Consider the following 22,859-nt stretch of genomic DNA (forward strand, 5'->3'; position numbering starts at 1 on the left):
GGTATGGAGTTTAATAAAGTCAGTCGGGAGGACAATCTACAAAGTCAGAGATTGAAATTATGGCACTGGTGTGGAATTGATAACTTTCCGACCTCGTTTGAGAAACGTAAAAGCTTATATCCTAGTGGTTTACCTTTTAGGGGAATTATGACATTTAATATAGTCGGAAAGTGCTGATTGATGATGGAAATTGATGCACTCGTGTGGAATTGATAACTTTCTATCCTTGTTTGGTATTAAAATGATGGTGAATGTAATAAAAGTGAATAACCCGCCCATGATTTAATACATATCAAGGTTACTATCGGTTGAATTTTGACCCGCGTAAAGAGGAGACACGGTTATGAGTCCCAAACAATAAAAAAAAATAGTAAAATGCCCGATTCCGATTGGGTTTTCGTCATTTTTAAGCGGCTTTTGGGTCGTCCCGTTTTCAACTCGTCTGTCATTTCCTTTCGTGGGTCCGCGGTGGTACGAATGGTACTTTTTACCATTCTTTAGTATATTTTGTGCTCGGAAATTTCGTTTTTTTCTTCTTTGATCTCATAATGAAGGTAAGTGGTCCTTTTGTGAATTTGGTGTTAAGTACGGTCAAAAAAAGGTAAATTTTGAATTAATTTCTTTTTAAAAAATTTTAATTTAATTTCCTTTAAATATAAAAGAATTAACATTAATAAATTAATGAAATCCATAGATAGAGATGACTTAGAAAATGAGCATTTTGCTATTAAGGGTCGCAAGTTCGAATCCCTTAAAAGATTTACTTTTTATTTTAGCACTGTTGTATCCTAAAATAATAAAAAGTACGAAAAAAATCTATTATCATTTTTCAATACATTTTCCATATATTTGTGTTAACTCTTTTACTTGGAAATATTGTTTAAATAATTAAAAAATATATAATTAAAGAAACATAAGGAAAAAAATAAAAATTATAGGGACAATAATTTTTGTTATTAATCAAATTAAAAAACACAAAATTTAAAGTCAACTTAGGAAAATTGTAAAAATTTTAAATTTTTTGAATGATTTTTTTTTTTTTGATAAGGTAATATTTCAAGGTATTAATACAAAGTTATAGAAGAATTAATAATCAAATTACAAAATTTATTAAAAGTTATTGTTAATATGATTTAAAAAAAATATTTATTATTTAGAAAAAATTAATAAAATCGATATTTACTAGCAAGTTATTATGGTAACATGTAATTGATAGTATTGTTTAAATATTTAAAAAAATATATATCATTAAAGAAGGAAAAAAATTAAAAAAATATTATTTAATATTACTTAAAATATAAAATAATTAGTAATAATTACTAATTAATTTAAAGAAGATTTTAAACAAAAACAAATTTAAAGAAAATTAAAAAATTACATTTTTTAAATGTTTTTTTTTAGAACGTTTTGTTTTTCTTTTACGGATTTGAATAAACATTTTAAGAAGAATTAAATTCCAAATTCCAATAAAATAATTAATTGTGATTTTTAAGGTTTTTTTATTAATTAATATTATTTATTTATTAATTAAGGACAATTATTTTTTTTTACAAAAATAACCATTTTTGTGAATAATATAATATTGTAATTATAATTGTAATAATAATATTTTATTAACTAAAAAAACAACAAAGTTAAGGTCAATTTAAAAAAAATAAAAAATTTTAAATTTTATAAATAAATTTTGAGTACGTTTTGGATTTTTTTTTTAATTTAGTAATATTTAATTGCTTTAATACAAATTTTAGGAAGAACAATTTTTCAAATTAAAAACTCAACGTGTTAATTTGTTTCTTAATTCACAAGGACGTTTTTTTTTTAAATTTACAGTTTTTTAAAAGTTTCAACAAATATTTATTTTTTAATTAAAAAATTAATAAAGCGTATTTATTTACATTTTTTTAAAAAATAAATAGGTTTTTGAAAATTATTATTATATAAAAATTTTAAATAAAAATAATTAAGTTAAAGGAACATTAATATTATTTATTTATTAAAATAAAACAAAACAAATTTAAAGTCAATTTAAGAAAATTGAGTCATTTTAATTTTTTTTTAAAAACGTTTAGGATTATTTTTTATTTAATAATTTTTAAAGAATTCTAAGAAGAATTAATTTTCAAATTCATAAAATGTGATTTTTCAACTAATTGAGGCGTGTTTTACAAAAAACACATATGTCCAAAATCCAAAATTTTCAGGAAATGAAAAAAACATTTTGTTTTAAAACAAAATCATTTCTTCATATTTTTTTATTAATTATAGCGTATATTAAGCTAATATATTTAATTCTTGTTTAAAAAAAAATAATTCTAATATATTTGTCAAAAATTTGAAAAAACTGTTGGACATAAGTTGTTTTTGCAAGAAAAAGAAGTTAAATAAGAAAAAACATACGTTTTATTTAACAAATTTAAACAAGAAATAAATTCTAAACAAGGATTAGTTTAATAGTTTATAGTAAATTAATCTTCACATCCACTACTATTATCATCTTCTTCATTAATGTCCATGTTATCAGGGTAAGTATTATCCAGAATACATTCATAGTAGTTTTTATTAGCTACAAGACGTAGTAACGGTAACAGTGATCTTAAATTCTCAGCTTTATTTGAAGCAAACGGAAGAGGTTCCTTGTAAAGCCTTTCCAGTTGGATGTTGCATAATAAATTTGCTTTGGCCACAATACTGCTTCTGAATGGGTCACTGTAAAAATCCTTTAAAAAAAGAAGATGTTTGGTTAGTTATTTTCATAATCCTAATTTTTTTAATGTTGATAGCTGGCTTTGGAGTTTTTAGGAAAAAGTTGCAGGTCGCAGTTTTTATATCAAAAAAATCGTATTGCTTTATTTTTATCAAATTAAATTGGTGAGATTTCATTCTGGCATTTAAAATGATATTATCCCAATCCTCTGGTCTCTCGGCTCTCTTCAGGCGTCTTTTCTTTTTCTCTATCAGGGCAAAATCCGAATCGTTTGGCAAAAAGGAATGATCCCTCATTGGAAATATGTATTCTACTGAATCAACGATTTTTAGAATATTGACCAAGGTGTACAAAAAATGAGCCATTACGTAATTTTTATTTTGCCCTGGGCAACCGTCACTAAAAATAACCAAACTGCGGTTATAGATGTGGTTTTTAAGGAAATGCAGTAACATCGAAGTGACTGCATTGCCACCCTTTTTGGCTTCATTTTTAAGATAAGTGTACATCCAAACATTATCAGTTCCAAGGTCATGTATACCAAAGTTGACGGCTATAAAAGACAGGGTTAGATGGTATGTGAGGAAGGGGTAAATTTTGCATAAAATCAAAACAAATACACAGTACTTTTTCAGCCATTGCTTTGATTTTAAATTTTCGTTTTAGGTCAAAAAAAGCTTCAGCTTTACTAGGTGTATCTCCTTTTCTAATTCTAATCTATTTCGTTCTTCTATGCTAAGATCTGTACGGTTTAGTTGCTGAGCAAGTTTGTCACATTCTGAACAAGTGTCAGATCTTGGAAATCCAAATTTAATGTTAAAATATGTCTTAAATACTTTCCAGTTTCAACTTTTATATGGTATGTTTATATTATAACTTTGTAGGAACATTCAATGCATATCCCTTAACGTAAGAGATTCTAGTAAATAGGAACAGTTTGATTTTTACGACGTGAATAATGCGAGCGTCTAGCGGAAAATGATTTTATATGGATTTTAATAAGTCCTGTAATGTGATCTGGAGTTTTTGTTGGCCTATTTCCATGTATCCTCTTTTGTCGTTGGGAGAAGCTCCAGTAGTCATAAGGGAACCTCGAATTCGCCTTAAACGAGCATCTTTAATGCCATATAGGCTGAGAAAAGCTTTCTTACACACTTTTATTTCAGATTCATCCACCCTTATTTTGTAAGTAAAACTAGCACCGTGAGTTTTTATATTTATTTCAGATCGGGGACGTCTTCTAATAATATGGTTTTTGATATGAGACCAGTTAAATGAGAATCTTGATTATTTTTGTCAGTCATATTATTAAACTGGATAAGAATGGAAGTTATTTTTTCTTCAGCAACTTTGGAAAAACAGCAATTTTTGCAACTATAAAAAAATATTTTTTTTTATTGGAAAACCCACACTTAAAAAATATACCCTCTAACATACCTGCATGTTTCGCCAGTTTTACGCGCTAAAACACGTTTGCCCTTGTGATTTATGTGCTCTTCACCACGAACTTTTAACTCTTTGATTTTGTAGGATCACGCATTTTTTTAAGTATAATTTTTGAGCAAGAAAACGCAAATTCTAACCTCCAGTCAAAAATCACAAGAACACGTCTGGTTTATAGACAAAACAATAACAAACTGACTAATAATTCGAGCGCTTCAGGGCGATTTTAATTTTTAATTTTTTTAATTTTAAAGTCTGTTTGAAGAAAAAAAATTAATTTAATAAACGAATTTTTTAAAAATGTTGTAGATTTTCTTTTAATTTACATATTTTTAAAGCTTTTAATTAAGACTTATTTAATGGAAATATAAAGAAAAATTTCCATATCAAAGAATTAAATTTTTTGTTAATGTTATCATTTAGAAAATTAGTTATCATTAGTAAAATTTTAGTGAAAGCTTTTATATTTTGAATAAATATAAACATTAATTTTTTTTTTATTTAATTAATTAAGAAATGTTGCAAAATTAAACATGACCTTCTATTAAGAAATTAAATTTTAAAAATATTTCTTAAAATATAAAAGAAGATTTAAGTTCTCACAATTAATATATACACACTATTTATGCTTTATTCTTTAGAATGTGAAAATAAAATATTTGTTAATTATTAATGCATAAATTAAAATATTAATAAGAAAATAATTATATAGGGTAATATTTCAATAAATTTTAGTTTTTTTGGAATTTGTTGCTTCAATTTGAATTCAATTTAATAAAACATCTTGTATACGTTTTTTTAATTTGTTTAAAGTCTTTTTAAATTCATTATAACACTTAAATAAAAAAAAGACAATTTGTAATTAAAAATTTTTTTTGATAATTAATATAATGAAATATAAATAAAAAATATAATTCAGGAGAGTTAAAAAAATAAGGTTAAATATACTAAAAAAAAATCAGTTGCAATTAAAATTACGAAAAGTTAGTTTTAAATAATCACATAAGAAAAATTAATGTAATACTTAATCATATTCTTAAAAAAAAAATACATTTATGAGAAGCAAAAAAAATACTCTTTAATATCAAAACAAAAATAACCTATTTTTTTTAAATAATTTTTCCAATTTAAATGAGTAAGATAGTAAGAAAAAAAACCCTTTTATTTATTTTTATAATTATATAAAAAAATATATAATTCTATAATATTTTTTTTTGTTAAAAATCTTACAGCGGAGTAAAAAAAATTAATATAATATTCAGATTTAAAAAAAAAATAAAGTCTTTATTTAGGGTTTAAACAAAAATAATACCAAAATAATTGTTAATGATCGAAAACTTTAATTTTTTTTTCAGATTTTTTTTTGACTATGGTAAAGTCCACACTGTAATAAGTCTCTCAAGACAAAAAATAATAATTTAAACAGGGTGGAAGGGTGCCATTTTAAAACCAATATTTTTAAAACTTCTAGGAAATCAAAAACAAAAACCGCTTCGTTAAAAAAGTCTCTTTTTTTCCATTAGGCTCAAGTAACTGTCACTGCCATCCTATTCACCTTATGCCAGTACAAACTAGTAAACACGATTAGAGTCAAAGAAATCTTTACCCCTTCAACTGACACAAAAACTGCCGAACTAGAATTATTAGAAAATCCAGAGGCTGAATTACTTACGATAATAAGAGTACCAAGAGATGTCAGTAATCCAGAACAACCAACCAAAAATCCACATGATGGCGTGGCAGTAAGTCGAGTGGCCAGAGACAGTCGGTACCAGACAGACAAATTCGCAACCAGGAGATTTAAGGAGAGTGAGAGAGAGGATCGATCATTGAAACCAGAAGATCACATCGAAGAAGAGAGAAGTACCAAGAGCAGCACCACAGGGAAACGATGTTCTACTTGCGATAACGGATATTTGGGTTCCTCGAATTATTATAATAGAGGGCGAGACCGGTAGGTTGGAATTACCTCTAGATAGCTTTTGATTCTCTTAAAAATTATTATTTATTAACTTGGTATTGCTCCTATTTTATTTTAGTCGTAAATTTATATCGTTTGCATAATTTCTTACGTCCTCTCATTTTTTTTCCTCGGCTATATTTTTTGCTGTTCATTTTTATCTCCACCTTTATTTACTTCATTAAAACTGTTTGACTTTATTCACACAATTTCTTTCTTCATGCTCTCCATCTACTTCTTCTTCTTTTACAAATCAATCATTATTTTCCATCCTTTTCCAGCTACTATGACAGATATGACAGAGACCCTTATCAGTACTCTTCAAGAAGCCGTTACGATCCTTATGACAGATACTCAGAGAGAGACAACAAGTACTATGACAGATATGATGACTATGACAGGGACTACAGGTTAGTCTTATTAAAAGTTCATTTGCAATATCTCTTGAATAATAATTTTAGGGATTATAGAGGGAGAAATCGGTATTCCACAGGATCCTATGATAGATACGACCCCAGAGATAGATACTATGATAGAGGAGTAGGATATGATAATAGAGGGTATGACCTTAGAAGCCGCGACACTTACAGGTACTGTAATTGTACCTAGGATTGCTATTAATTGGTACTGAAGAGATTTTAAAAAAATTTTTAGTCGATATGACCCTTATGACGATTACTACAGTAGAGGGTATGACAGTTATGCCAGCAAAGGGTATGGTAGCAGCAGACCCGATTATTATGGTACCGGGGGTTACTATGGTGGTGCTAGTACTGGATATGCTCGAGGGTACAGCTATGGCGACAGAGATCGGTGAGTTTAAACCAAAAAAAATCGACCCCTAAGTCCTCTTTTATGTATGAAAGAGTGTAAATATTCAAGGAACAACGTTTCCCCGGCACTCGAGGTTGCTATAAGCGTTTCACTTTGATTAAAAAGTTTCTAAAAGTTTAATAGATAAATCCGTCCGGATTTTACGGATATTAGAAAAGGGAGACTTGGGTAGTATGGAAACTTTGTTGGCTCGCGTTCTATTAAATATTTAAGTAAGCCTCGAGAATTACGATTTTACTCTTTGATCTTCGTTGTTGTAAGTAACAGTAGGTAAAGTGTGAAACTTTATAGAGTTTTTGGGGGTTTGCAGAGAGTGCACGTTCCCCAAAAATAAAAACTGTTTACCAGACGAGCTTTTACAGTAATTACGGATTTACGTACAACAAAAGATCAACCGAACAAAATGGTATGAAAACAAAGGGAGCTTTAAAGCTTCTCCACATAACGGGCGCGACCGTTGGATTTCCATTTAACCCTTAACTGCTATTTCGTAATTACAAACATCCAAAAGCTCTAGTGTGTGGTAAAACCGGGCATAGAGTTAAAACTGTCCAAATATTTAAGCACGAAGCAGAATTAAGGTATGTTTAAGCCTTTTTGGTCGGCAAGTGCGTCCATTAGCATAAGCTTTATATCAGTTTTCGAAATCTTTGTTTATCTGACTAAAGTGATATTTTATCAAATGTTTGAGTATTTTTTTTGAAGGATATCAGGGATTATTTCTGTTGATGTTGCTAAATTAGAGCTCCTTATTAGGTCGTTTAAAAAAAAATTAAATTTTGGATATACGCTCACTACATATCTCTATTTATTTCACTGTAGTATGACATATGCTAAATTATAATTTTTTATTACTTTAATTTTTAAAGTGTTTCTAAACTGAAACTGAAATTAAAGAATTTACCTTAAGTTATTAAAAATCACTTTCAAACTATGATAATTAATAGATTTCGACGCAAATCTTTTTAAAAAAAATTAGAAAATTGATGACAGGAGTCAACAAGAGTGATATATTTGGGGAACGATGAGATGACCTTATATTTATCTATGGAACAGCTTTGCAAAAAACTGATGGGGCAAACAGTACGCGAAAACGTGAAAATTTTAACTAAACATTCATATTTAAAAAGATTTTGATACAATAAAAATATGAAAAAACATAAACGTAATAGAATATATTTGTTTAAAAAAAAATTAAAAAAATTATGAAAAAGATCGACATTTCTACAATTTTTTTTAAAAAACTTATCAATTCTCTTTCAATGGCTAAAATAACCAGAAAAATTACTTAATTCATTTCAAAATTTCACAACTACCTCTTAAAGTTTTAATTGTATTAATTATTTTAAGATTCTTCCAGGCAATTGTAATGTCTATTCATGTAAAAAAATATTTCAACGGCCTGAACTAATAATTACTTAATAAACTACCTGCATGAGTATAATATTTTTCGACTGCTTGGAATTAACAGGAAAATTACTTAATTTATTTTTAAATTTGACACCTTTTAAAGCTTTAATAATGTGCATTTTTTTAAGTTCTTTCCAGCCAGTTAAAATGTCTATTTATGTAAAAAAATAGTTCAACTATTTAATAAACAGCCTGGATATATATAATGCCTTTCCACTTGATAGAATTAACAGAAAAATTACTCGAGATTAATTTCAAAACCTGAAACAACTACCTCTTAAAGTTTTAATTGTAAAAGTCTTTTTTTTCAAGCTATTAAAAATATAACATTCAATAACCTGGACAAACAGTTATTTAATAAACTGCCTGGACGAGGATAATGTGTTTCGACTGCTTAGAATTAACAAAAAAAAAAAGAGAATCTGTATCTAAAAAAACCAAATGTAGGTTTGAGATACAAACGATAACTAATGGCTGTCAAAATTTGACACAACACAACTACCACTGGAAGTTTTTACCTCACTGGAACTCATCTACTTCAATGACTACCAATAAGAAACTTTTGGAAGAAGTCCATTGTGAAGTGGAGTCAATATAAAATTAAAAAGTTAGTAAGGGAAGTCTTTTCTCCACAAATAAAACGCTAATCACAAATTCTAAACAATAACTGTAGTTATTGTTGTTATTGTTTAGAATTTGTGTATGTGTTAAGTAACCCAAGTCTGATAATGGCAAGAACACTTGCCGAAATGCATAACTCCTGAAATTAGAGGATTAGCGTTTTATTTGTGGAGAAAAGACTTCCCTTACTAACTTTTCAAGAAACTTTTGTCTTATTGTAGAGTGTACTGTAGATGGATTGCATCTCCTAGAATAATAGATCAAAGAAATCTACAAAGTATAACATCTGATCCATGTAGCTAAAAAAAATGAGGTTAGGTCAAATAAATTTATCTACATTCAGATGAAACGATCAAGTAGAAAAACCTTATTGGAAGTCATCTATTTCAATGGCTACCAATAAGAAACTATTGCCTTATTGTAGGGTGTACTGTAGATGGAATGCATCTTCTAGAATGATAAATAAACAGAATCTACAAAGTATAAAATCTGAGCCATGTAGCTAAAAAATGAGGTTAGGTCAAATAAATTTATTTGGATTCAGATGAAAAGGATCAAATAAAAAAATCTCATTGGAAGTCATCTACTTCAATGGCTACCTATAAGAAACTATTGCCTTATTGTAGACGGATTGCATCTTCAAGTAAAAAACCTGAACAGGACGAGTATAATGTTCTTCAACTGCCTGGAATTAGCAAAAAAGTTACTCTATTTATTTCAAAATTATAGTGACTGCCTGGGAAAGTATATTTAAATATATTTTTATAATTTTCAACTGACTAATATTAGTTTTCACTTAATCTGAACCTTCCAAAAATGCAACATTTTTACCTTATAATTGAATATTCTGGGAAGGTTCTCAGTCTAATTAGTATTGGTAGATCATCTCTGCAGTTTTGTACATTAAATGTTAAAGGGAACTGAATGAAACAGAAAATTAGGACAATTTCGATGTGTGACGACAGAGGCACAAGATGTACACACTTCTGTCAAGAATAAAAACTAGTCATTAGTAAAACCTGGTCCCAGCTTTAAAAGAGACGGCTGTATACTTGAAAGTCACCCTAAAATAGAGAGAGCAACATCGTTAGAAACCAAATGGAACAATTAATGAGAGATTTAAAAGTAGTGACTCGAATCACAATCTGGAAGTATCACACTTTTTAAAGTCTAAAATCAAAAAATATAATCAAAAATGCCTGGGGCAAGGCAAGCGATGAACAGAAAATACAGTTGTCGACAGAAGGTTTAATGAATTAGAGCTTTATCAGGATTCCTTGCCTCTATATGACGTTATTGATTGGACCTTAGTCAGCTGCTGTCCTTGAATCTGCACAGTGGGTTACCAGGTGGAACCAGATAAAAGGAATGTTACGATTTCTGATTTGTATTGTTATTTTGATTTTGGGAATGGTCATATTGATTAATTTATACTATTTGATGGGTCCCTAATTTATTAATTATTGTCTAGTGCCTAAAACTCTTTCTTGCCAACACTATAATGTAAATTGCATATCTACTGAAATAATATTTTAATTAATACATTTTAGTTTCACTGTCTTTATACCATATTATACATATGTAAGCAACCACACTGAAAGGTTTTTTTTTATTTTGATTTGATTTAGTACATGTTGTACAATGTACTGTGCGGTAGGTAGACTTTGGCCAAAGGGTAGTTACATACTAGCGGGTTATTGATTTATTTCTATGTTTATAACTTAAGGGGGGTGTACTTTTAACAAGAAACTGTCTTATAATTTTTACAACAATGATTTATTTAAGGGAAAGGTTACACAATGAACATATTGACCAGTAATTGCAAATTTTTATAATATAATAGTATTAATAATTAAGGCTATTTTGTGTTTTATTATGTGTTATATTTCTTAACATCCTTTTGTTTATGCGAGAACCAATTTGCCAATTAAAGGTTTTTGTAACTGCACTTTAAATAACACATTAAACTGGATGGCGCCCACAATGCCAACCCACTATCAATTAATGTTCTCCAAACTGATAAGCTGCCTTTAGTATATTTGCCACTTTTTATAAGACTCTCAACATCAGTCAATTCTTATAAAAGACAGAAATATACTTACAATATACTTATTTATTCAAGAAATATTTCTTATTGACAAAGCAGACAAACTTACACATAATTACCAGATCTAAAGACAAGAAATATTGACCCTCACATTATTAAAATATAACTTGCATAAATGAGTTATTTATTTTAAATTACTGATAATATTAGTTATAATTAACCTATAATGGCTAAATAAGTCTTTGTTGTTATAAGATAAAACAACAGAACTAAAAAGCCGTCCCATATAAAATTCTCATTTTTTTATTAGTCACATAGATTTAAAAATTAGAAATCGGTTTCTGCATTTTGGGGTAAATTATTTTGATTATCTTGACAAGTAAAATAATAATATTCATTTTTGCTAAATTCATACCTAATTTGGTCCTTGTTTCTTAAAATCTGTTATTGTAATTTCTCATCCAAAGGTTAGCCAGCACGAGAACTATAGACATGTTCGATAAATTTGAATTTTGCCAGCTATGTACAAAATCCTGGAAACAGACCTTTTAAATTTACAAATTTGTTTTAAAAAATAATATTTTAAGTGAAAAACATTTCGTGGTGTTTATAGTTGGACCACTGCCTTAAGGTATATTACTAATAAAATAACAGAGGCCAAAGACAAGGAAAAGGAAGCGGTGTATTGCTATTGGACTATACACGGGCTTTTAGTTTAATGAACTATGATTTTTTATTAGGAATTTTATCTTGTATCTTGTACTGATTTAAGATTTAGCGTTTGGGCCTAAGTTTTTTTTTAATATAACAGCTCACAAAAAGTTATTAGCTATTGAGAAGTATTTATCAGGAAGCATGTTTGTAGAGTCAGGTGTACCATAGGACAGTGTTTTGGAACCTCTCCTTTTTACACTCTATACGTTGAAGGGATTCTCTTCCACATTGCGATAACGATTTATATGCCGAAGATATACAAGTCTTAAATTCATTACGACCCAATTATCTGGTCGAGACAAAAAATATGGCAGCGATCACCAAAAAGAAACAACGTTATTTTTAGAGACACTCTTTTTGAGACAGCATAAAAAACAATAGGAAAAGAAGAGCGAAGAAAGGAGTAGCCCTGGATGATCGAGGCCATGTAGATACTGATAGTAGATTAATAGTAGATGATAGTACATAGCGTTCTTTGAAAGCCCAAACATGTTTCTTCGATGGAAAATGGAAACAGGAAATAGAAAAAGACCATGACGTGGTCATGGGAAAATCCGAAGAACAACTGCAGACAATGATGAGAACTCTAACGGATGAAAGTTTGAGAATCGGATTAAAGGTGAATGGGGCATGGTTCGATCGAAACTCATAAAAACAACATGTAAACATTGTAATGTAATTAACGGCGTTACCCTCCAGAAGGTTCACAGCCTCATATACAATAAACTTCTATACAATTTTTTCGAAAACTTAAAATTAAGGTAGATACAGGGTGTTAAAAAAAAATTTTTTTTTAATAATTTTTTTTCTAGTGTGCTGATTTTCGTCAAATTTTGCATGCATGTTACTAGTGTTTCTTTGCATTTACCCTATTAATTTGACGCTAGTCGTCAATGACAAAAAGTTTAAGCTGTCCTTCACCTTAGGAAAATGACTTAGAACTTTTTTGTTTTAAACCTTTTTTTGAAATTTGAAATTTTTGAGAAAAACCACTTTAAACATTTACGTACGTTAAATTAGAAATTTTGATTTTTTAAATTAGCAAAGCAAGCCCTGATTGCTTGCAATACTACGATTGCAAATTTAGCACTATCCATCAGGACTAGGAGAATTTGGAGCATTTAATATAGTTGACATGATGTCCACAAAAAACTCGAACTCAAAGAACGGAACTTCGTATTTGGAATGAGATTGAGGATAACCCTACTCTTAGCGTCCGATCAATTGCAACTCAGGAAAATATTCCGAAAAGTGCAGTTTATGAAATTTTACAAGAGCAACTCCTACATCCCTTTTATTATCAAAAGGTTCAAGCTTTAAACCCTGAAGATCCAGCGGCTTGATTTAATTTTTGTAGAACCATTAGAAACCTTCGTAATCGTAATCAAAATTTCACACGTTTCATTCTCTTCACCGATGAAGCTAGCTTTGGACATGATGATTTAATAAACCTTCATGATGAACATTATTGGTGCGAGGAAAACCCTCATGTAATTATAGAACAACCTTTTCAGAATAAATTTTCCCTCGATGTGTGGGCCGATATTGTCGACGATCATTTAATAGGGACACATTTTTTTCGCGCAAAGGTTAAATGGTGAGGTCTACAGTAAACTTTTTAAGAAATAAGTTGCCAAATCTACTAAATGATATTCCTCTTCAAATAAGGCGTGAAATGTGGCTGCTACGAGACGGCGTTCCACCCCATTTCAATGCAGCAGTGAGAGAACATTTATATCAAAAATTCCCTGAAAGATGGATTGGACGCGGTGGGTTTGTGCAATGGCCTCCCAGATCGCCAGATCTAAACGCTACGGATCTTTTCCTTTGGAGTTGTCTAAAATCTCTCGTTTACAAGGTTCCTGTAAATAACCGTAAAGGGCTGAGACAACGGATTATTGACAATTGTGAAGTAATTAAACAGAGGGAAAGATTATTCTCTAGGATTCGTTGGAACGTCCAAAGCAAAATTAATTAATGTGTTATCGTAAATAGTTATTTTATTTAACAAATTATCATTTAACAATATATGTTTTCAAGATTTGCTGTGTTAATTTTGAAAATATGAATTTTTAATTGTAAAAGGTACGGTTAATTTTTAAAGTCGTTTTTCTCGAAAACCGTTAACTATACGACAATGCAATAAGAGCACCTTTTTAAAAGATATTTTGATGCTCCTTACTAATTTGACATCCAAGTTTATAAAAAGATTAAAATAAAAAAGTTCTAAGTCATTTTTCTAAGATGAACGACAGCTTAAGCTTTTTGTCATTGACGACTAGTGTCAAATTAATAGGGTGAATACAAAGAAACACTACTAACATGCATACAAAATTTGCCGAAAATCAGTACACTAGAAAAAAAGTTATTAAAAAAACTGTATCTTCCTTAATTGTCGAAAAAGTTTTCGAAAAAATTGCATTAAAGTTTGCTGCATTAATTTTTCAAGTAGAATCGCCTACCGAAATCCTAACGCGTAATTTCCGGATATATACATTTGCTAAATCAAGCTAAAGAGATTAAAATAAGAATAGAAGTATGCAGGGCAGGTTTACTGAGAATGCAAAATATACTGTCTATAATCCAGTCTATAATCCAGGTTTACCCCTCGAGGTGAAATTAAAAACAGTGGAGTGCTTGTAGTCCCTGTTCTTATATGGCACTGTGACATATGGACGGTGAAGCAGGAACAACTTCGGAAATTAGACTTATAGCCTGGACTCCAGAATAACAAATACAGAAGTATTAAATAGAATGAATACCCGCTCTTAGTTAAGAGGTATCATGAAGATAAGAAAATCAGCCTATCTAGAATATGTAATGCAGCAGAAGCAGGAGTATGAACAACTACATGTAATACTGGAAAGAAAAATTAAAGGTAAAAGAGGCATAGGGAAAGAGAAAAGTCCTGGTTAGGAAATATTATAGATTGGACAAACATGGATGGTAATACCGTAATCGATCGAGCTCAAGATAAAGAAGAATCGGCCTTAGTGGTCCAAAGACGGTACCTGAGGAAAAGAGGAATTTTGATGCGAAATTGAAATTCTGGATATTTAAAAAAAATTGCCTCTATTAGTGTCGGCAAGTACAGAGCATTTTGGATGTCACAAATTTAAAGCTTTTCATGAAGCAAAGAAATCATGCTCTCTGAAACTTTAAGTCCTCCAGGAGCGCTGATGCATGGAGAGAGTAAACTTACATAACTTTACTCCCTCCATGGAAAGAACAGAAAAAAGAAGATATTGAGAAGAAATTTAAGGAATTTGTTGGTATATGGAGTTAATCTTCAAAGTATATTTAACCCTGATCAAATAAGTGATCAGGAAGTTAACATGGGTGGAAGATATAAGCGCATCTATGCTGCAGTATTGTAATTGTCTTATGGAAAAATATGCAGTTCACATTGGGTTTACATCCAACCCAACCCAATACAACTGCTGTATCGAGTCAAATTACTTTCTGGATCAGTGGAAAGTAGCTCTGAGTAGACTTATTTATAAACCTTATCGACTATGACCTACAGATATTTTGATTGACTTTCGGTGTGGCTTTTAAAAGAATTATAGTCCTTCAGTTGCTTTGGTTGCCATGTTTGATGATATCATTAGAGCATGGGATCAAGACATGTAATGAAACGGTTCTCATTTTCTTATCCTAAATTTCCAAGGGTTTTCTGATGATATATATCAAATATTAATTTTCTTGTCATATCTTTTAAGACTAATAGAAACTACGTTTTTTTAAATAGAACCTTATATGTTATTTTGTGTTGGATTCTACGCAAGATCCTAAGATATCAAATGGGTCTTATGATAAACTTTAATCAAACCAGTCTTCAGATATAAACAGTTGAATATGTTAACTGTGTTACATTGACAGGTTATTGTGTTATTACTATTTGACATATAAGAAAATAGTTTGCACTTTCTTAGCTTTCTAACGCCTATTTGATGATAAATATCAAATATTCATTTTTTTAATATTTCTACGTAACTACGTTATTTTATATGGAACACGCTATATATTTTTTAATTTTAAATTAGATGGGTTAGTTGACATAATTTGATCAAAGCACTATCAAGATCTAAGCAGATAAAAATCGCAATTTTTTTACTTTGACAGGTTATACTGTGTTAATACTTGACACTACTTGACAAGATAAGAAAGTGAAAACTGTTTTATGCAATGATTTTATGAAAATAATTGCATAATAATTAATAATTATTATTAGATGAAAACTTTCCAATGCCTTATCGCACGATCTTCTGCAGTTGCTTGCTTCATTCTTGCAATCAAGGATACAGTATGTAGTATATAGAGGGTGTACATCTCGAAGTTTTGTCGCTTTGTCAGGGGTGCTTCAGGGGTCTAACCTGGGGCCATTGCTTTTTTTATGTCTTATCAACGATCTACCATTGTGCTTAAAATATTGTGATGGTGAAATGTTTGCCGATGATTTTAAATTTTATAGAGCAATTAATAGTATTAAGGACTGCGAACTCCTTCAGCATGACCTGAATAGAGTAATACTTTGGGCAAAACAAAACAGATTATCTTTTAATGTTGAAAAGTGTATTTCAGTAAATTTTACTAGAAAAAAAGTGCCAATTAATTACAATTATAAAATGGGTACTAATGTCTTAAAATGTAAAACAGAAATAAAAGACTTGGGAGTAGTTTTCGACAATAAGTTGCATTTCGATGCTCATATTAACACGGTTGTTAATAAGGCATTTAAGATTTTGGGTTTTATAATTCGTAATGCCTGTAACTTTACTAACTTATAGACCATTACTACTCTCTATAATGTCTATGTTCGCAGCATATTGGAATATGCCTCGATTGTTTGGTGTCCATTCTATTCGGTTTACGAACAAATGTTGGAAAAAGTTCAAAAAAGGTTTTTGCGGTATTTGTACTATAAAAAACATGGTGTGCATCTGATGGATATATCTTATGAAAATCTTTTGACGGAATTTAATTTAAAAAAACTTACTTCCAGAAGAACTGTGGCCTGCTTGTTGTTTACGCATAAGATCCTTCATTATAATATAGATTGTTCATTTCTTCTCGAAAAATTGCTTTTAACGGTAAACATTCATAACAATAGAGATTTAGGAACTTTTTATATAAAAAAAACAAATACCAATTTAGGTAAAAAGTTGCAAATTTTTCGAATGTCCAGTGCCGCCAACTTACTATTTCATATTGACATATTTTACGAACCATTTGGGAAATTTAAAAAAAATATATCTGATGTAGAATACTTTTGAGTTTTTTTTCTTTTTAGTTTTTTTTTATTTTGAGTTACCTAATGTATTATCTGGGGGACAAAGAATCTATTTTTTTTTAATTTTGTAATATGTAGTGCTTACTGTGCTTATTAGTCATTAAGGACCAATTGTAATCATTTAATGGACTTTGTGTCTGTAGATTGCATAAATAAATGCCTATTTGATAATAAGGTATTATTCAGTGCTTGTACTACTGCATTTCTCGAGGGCATTTGGTACCATTAATACTACTTCTCTATTCTAAATTGTGTTATTATAAAATTGATGAGGCCTCTGTCAACTTTATTCGTTCTTATAATGGATTTCAAGAGATTTAGTGCCAAAATGATGGGTGAGAGCTAATTTTGGTGTTCCTGAGGGATCAATTTAGAATCCATTGTTTTATCCAATCTACACCGTAAACATCTTAAAGAGGATTAAGAGCTATTTGCTACTAACGTATGCTGATATTGATACCCAAATTTATTTTTCTTTTGGTTTGAAAAACTTGAAGAATAGTAGACAAGAAGTGAATGAAAATTTGTGTTTGATATCACAATTGACTTTTTTTAATACCCTGAAACTCAAACTGAAAGTCAAACTTGTATACTAACAGACCAGTTTAGTATTGTAATTGATGTAGATCAATTACCTATGGTACAAACGGCTCAAAACCTGGGCTTATAGACTCTGATATATGATTTATGGAGCATGTTAAACCTCAGATACAAAAATCATTTATTTCACTAAATGCCCTTTATAGATCTAGACATTCTATTTCACATAATCTATTTGCAAAAATGTGAGTAAAACTGTTTTGATAGTCCTCACAAATATCAAATTCAGAAGGTCCAAAATATGTGCTACAGAATAATTTAGCTGAAGTACCTATCAAATATTTCTTTAACAAAAAAAGGTTGTATCTAACTAGGTCATCCAACTCCAATCTCTCTTACACAATGTACAACAAAGCATTCGAGTGATGCACAATACAACCCTTTACGAAAATATCTTCTAAATAATAAATAAAGTAAAAGCAGCGAAGGACCACGGGCACTCCCGCAGGCCTTATTTCACTGGTTTAATACCGACAACGTTTTTCACAGGAATAATGTCATGATACATGACCGTTTCCCAGTTTCCAAGTAAATAATGAGGTTGTCTCTGCTTTTTTTTTTAAAAAACTCCGACGAAAGTCACTCCAGGGCTTTCAGTTTGATTCTCCCTAGATAAAGTGTCTTTTATGTAGCGAAATGCTTTTCTATATGTTTTATGTATAAAACAGCATCACGCGACGTTAATGTGTTATAAATTTTATTGCGATAAAGATATAAAGCGCCGCCAGTAAAATAAATGGATAACATCAGCCTGGTGGAAGTTATGTGAACAGAGTTATATCAGAAAACTCTATTTGTTCCTTCCTTAAAAGGGTTTTTTGTTCCATTGGGGAAAATGGCGTTGGTTATCAGACTTAAACAGTACCCAGTCTTTTTTTTTGCTAAATAGGTTAAAAAGTAAATTTATCAAATGCTTAAGACACTTAAAATTAATTTAGGCTTGGGCAGATGAACACTAGGATTGCATGAAACTCGGGACATTTTTTCTTTAATTAAATTTTGTGTTTATTCAAGGCAGTTAAAGGTTTTGTAAATCTTTGAGGAAATACAGGATTTTCTTCCTTAAAATACAGATAATTGGAGGAAACTTTGACCAAACTAGTTAACTACTTGCTTAGCAGGTAGTCCAGGCAGTGAATATTATATATAATAATTAATAAGCTGCATGAAAAATATGAATAATAGTTTCAACTGTCTAGAGATACCAGACAATTACTACACTTTGCTTTAAAAAGTCTAAGATAATTTTTGCGGTCGAATAATCAGCACCAATTTTCTTTTTTTTTAATTTCCCTGTTTCAAGGGAATTTTTTTATGAATTTAATTAAAAATTATTTCAAATTGAGATTATCCTTGTGGTAGAACATTAAAATTTTCCTTTGAAATTTCACCAAAAAATTCGTTTTCTTTTATTTCATTCCTGATAAGTTTTGCGGTCGAATAATCAGCACCAATAAACTTGTTTTAATTTTTCTGTTTTTTCTAAGGGAATTTTTTTTACAAATTTGATTCAAAAAAAAATTGTTTTCTTTTATTTTATTCTTGGTCGGTTTTGCGGTAGAATGATCAACAGCATTAATCTGTTTTTTAATTATCCTATTTTTTCTAAGGGAATTTTATTAAAAATATTCGAATTAAGATTATCCTTGCTATAGAAACTAGAAAAATTAATTTTCCTTTCAAATTTCGTCAAAAAAAATGTTTTCTTTTATTTTATTCTTGGTCGGTTTTGCGGTCAAATAATCAACACCATTAATCTTTTTTTTAATTATCCTATTTTTTCTAAGGGAATTTAATTAAAAATATTCGAATTAAGATTATCCTTGCTATAGAAAATAGAAAAATTAATGTTCCTTTCAAATTTCGTAAAAAAAAATGTTTTCTTTTATTTTATTCTTGGTCGATTTTGCGGTCAAATAATCAACACCATTAATCTTTTTTTTTAATTTTTCTGTTTTTTCTAAGGGAATTTTGTTTATGAATTTAATTGACAAATTCGAATTAAGATTATCCTCGCTGTAGAAACTAGAAAAATGAATTTTCCTTTCAAATTTTGTCAAAAAATTAGTTTTTTTGCATTTTATGTACATATTTTATTCTTTGTCGATTTTGCGGTTGAATAAATGACATTAATAATCTTTTTTAAATTTTCCTAAATAAGAGAATTTTATTTATAAATTTGATCCGGAATGTTCGAATTAAGGTTGTCCTTTATGTTGCACCTAGAAAGTTTAATTTTCCTCTATTCTTGTTGGGTTTTGCGGTCGAATAATCAGCACTAATAAGAATTTTTTAATTTTCCTGTTTTTTCTAAAGAAATTTTCACTATCAATTTGATTAAAAATATTCGAATTAAGATTATCCTCGCTGCACAAACTAGAAAGATGAATTTTCCTTTTAAATTTTGTCAAGAAATTCATTTTCTTGTGTTTTATGCACATATTTTATTTTTGGTCGATTTTGCGGTCGAATAAGCAGCAACAATACCGTTTTTTTAATTTGCCTGTTTTTTCTAAGAGAATTTTCTTTATGAGTTTAATTCAGAATTTTGGAATTAGAATTATTCTCGTTGTAGCACCTGGAAATTTGAATTTATCTTTTAAATGTTTAAAAAAAAATCGTCTTATTTTATTTTATTCTTGATCAGTTTTGGGGTCGAATAATTGGCACCAATAACCTTTTTTTAATTTATCTGTTTTTGCTAAGGGATTTTTTCTTATGAACTTGATTTTAAATATTCGAATTGATATGATCCTCGCTTTAGCACCTAAAAAATTAATTTTCCTTTCAAATATTGTCAAAAAACTTATTTTCTTGTATTTTGTGTACATATTTTATTCTTGGTCGATTTTGAGGCAGAACAAGCAGCATCAATAACGTTTTTTTTTTAATTTACCTGTTTTTGCTAAGAGAATTTTCCTTATGAATTTGATTTAAAATATTCGAATTAGGACAATCATCGCTTCAGCACCAAAAATGAATTTTCCGTTCAAATTTTATCAAAAAATTTGTTTTTTTTTAAATTTTATTTTTGATCAGTTGATCCGTTCTGCGGTCGAATAATCAGCATCAATAATCTTTTTTTTTAATTTATCTATTTTTGCTAAAGGAATTTTTCTTATAAATTTGATTAAAGATCTTCGAATTGAGATGATTCTCGCTTCAGCACCCAAAAAAATGAATTTTTCTTTCAAATTTTATCAAAATATTCGTTTTCTTTTATTTCATTCTTAGTTAATCCACTGTTTTTACGCTTTTTAAGAGAAAACCAAAGCACATACACATGCGTGTTATAAAAAAACTGAGATTTCCTTATCAGCTTTCAGTTTCACTCATATAAATCGCATCGGTAACGTTGCTTAATTATGAAAATTATTCCGGCGGAAGGAATTTCCGCTCTCATAGGAAGTCGCGTCCCAATTATAATAAAAAAATGCTTCATTTGTGCGTTCATCATGATTTTGATGCGGTTTTTGTAACAGAGAAAAGCGGAATTTACAACAAAAAATTGCTTGTTTTTTTTTTCGTCATACTGCTATTGAACCGCGTTTTATCCCACGGCAGTTCGCTATTAGCGTACAGGATCCTATTGTTCCGAATATTCAATGGCAGTTAGTTTGGGTAATTTATGATGCGATTGATGGGTTATATGGTTAGAATTTATACTGTATAATCCTTTTATTAATTTATACTGTATATATTATGTAGCCAGGTACATAGTCTATGCTAATTTAGGCTATTTAGTCAATTACTTATGAAAAAAATTCTTAATATTTGATAAATAGTTCTCAACATTTCCGCTAGATAGAATAACTGCTAGTCCAGGATATATTTAGACTTTCATCCAGAAAACCAAATGAAACAAGTCATATATACAATCTATGGAAAACCTAAAGAAAATATTGATATATATTAACAATATCGACATTCCACTCTACATTTGGACACAGCTCTAACATTGTACCTGCTGAATCCTTAGACACCGCATAAATATTCCTCGCTATTGGATTCGGCAATTTAAATAGTTCAAAGTTTGGCGACACTTAGATTTATTTAAATAAACTAATTGCAATAATAACGGATGCCGAATTCTATAATGGAATGAAGGTGAAATTTAAGGAATAAAGTGAAAATTACTTCAAGGAACAAAAATAACTGATTAAAGGACCAAGAAACAGCGGAAAATTAATAATAAAAATAATAATTATGATAAACCGGTTTAATTATTACAAGTAAAAAATCTCCATAAAAAAGTTTTATAATACAAAATACATAAAATATGCAAAAAAAGCTTCGTCAGCTTCTTGTCCTGATAAAGGATGACTAGAAAATGACTTCCTGGACTTTTAATACCTGGAAATAACAATAAAATATTGCATTATTACAATTAAAAAAAGTTTTTTTAGTCAGTATTTCACAAAAATCAAGAAAATTACTTAAACATCCTGGAAATATCAAAAAATTGTTTTTTTTTTGGGAAAATTATTGAACTAATAAGGCTTCTAATGCCTAAAATGCCAAAAATAACGAATTTAGTTTAATTGCCGGGAAACTACAAAAAAAATAATTTTTAATGCATGGAAGAATGACTGGGAGAGTGCCTCAAAAGGAAAAAACAACCAAAACTGATAAAAGAATAAATGAATTCAATTGTCCGATTTGTTTTACAAAAAAATCCGTTTAACTACTTAAAAGAGATAAAAAAAATTAATTTAACTACCTGGAATAACTAAAAAATTATATTTAGAATCTTCTTGTAAACCAATAGAATGCGGGGTACCTCAAGGTTCAGTCCTGGGCCCTATTTTGTTTCTGATCTTCATAAATGACATGGCCAATCTTAACATCAGTGGCAAAATCTGTCTTTTTGCTGACGATACCAGCTTTACATGGAGCAATCCGGATGCTAGGGCACTACATGCTACTATTTCTAATGACTTAATTACCATTAAATCGTGGTGCGATTCTAATCTTCTGTGCCTAAATGTCTCAAAAACTAAAGTCTAGTGTACTTAACAACACCAGTTTGGACGTCGTTGAATCTGTGAAGTTCTTGGGACTTGAATGTTGACTACTCCCTAAAATGGGACTTGCATATTGATGCCTTATATAAAAAATTAAGTTCAGCATGTTTTGCCTTAAGATCAGTTTCCAGGGAATTAAATTTTCAAACATCAAGAACAGTTTATTATGCCCTTTTTGAATCATATCTACGTTATGCCCTTCCATTCTG

At 29.4% G+C, this 22,859-nt stretch overlaps 1 protein-coding gene across 1 annotated transcript in view; it reads left to right on the forward strand.

Moving 5' to 3' along the window:
- The first annotated feature begins 412 nt into the window (after positions 1-412).
- LOC126733929 (uncharacterized) overlaps positions 413-22,859 on the forward strand; it is a 36,479-nt gene continuing 14,032 nt past the window's right edge. The window contains exons 1-5 of the mRNA XM_050437416.1: positions 413-554; positions 5,671-6,101; positions 6,389-6,517; positions 6,569-6,697; positions 6,762-6,920. Coding sequence (XP_050293373.1) covers positions 549-554; positions 5,671-6,101; positions 6,389-6,517; positions 6,569-6,697; positions 6,762-6,920 — 854 coding nt within the window. The 5' untranslated portion in view covers positions 413-548. The remainder of the gene's footprint in view (positions 555-5,670; positions 6,102-6,388; positions 6,518-6,568; positions 6,698-6,761; positions 6,921-22,859) is intronic.

Source organism: Anthonomus grandis, chromosome 3 (genome assembly GCF_022605725.1).
Source record: "Anthonomus grandis grandis chromosome 3, icAntGran1.3, whole genome shotgun sequence".
NCBI classification, from domain to species: Eukaryota; Metazoa; Arthropoda; class Insecta; order Coleoptera; family Curculionidae; genus Anthonomus; species Anthonomus grandis.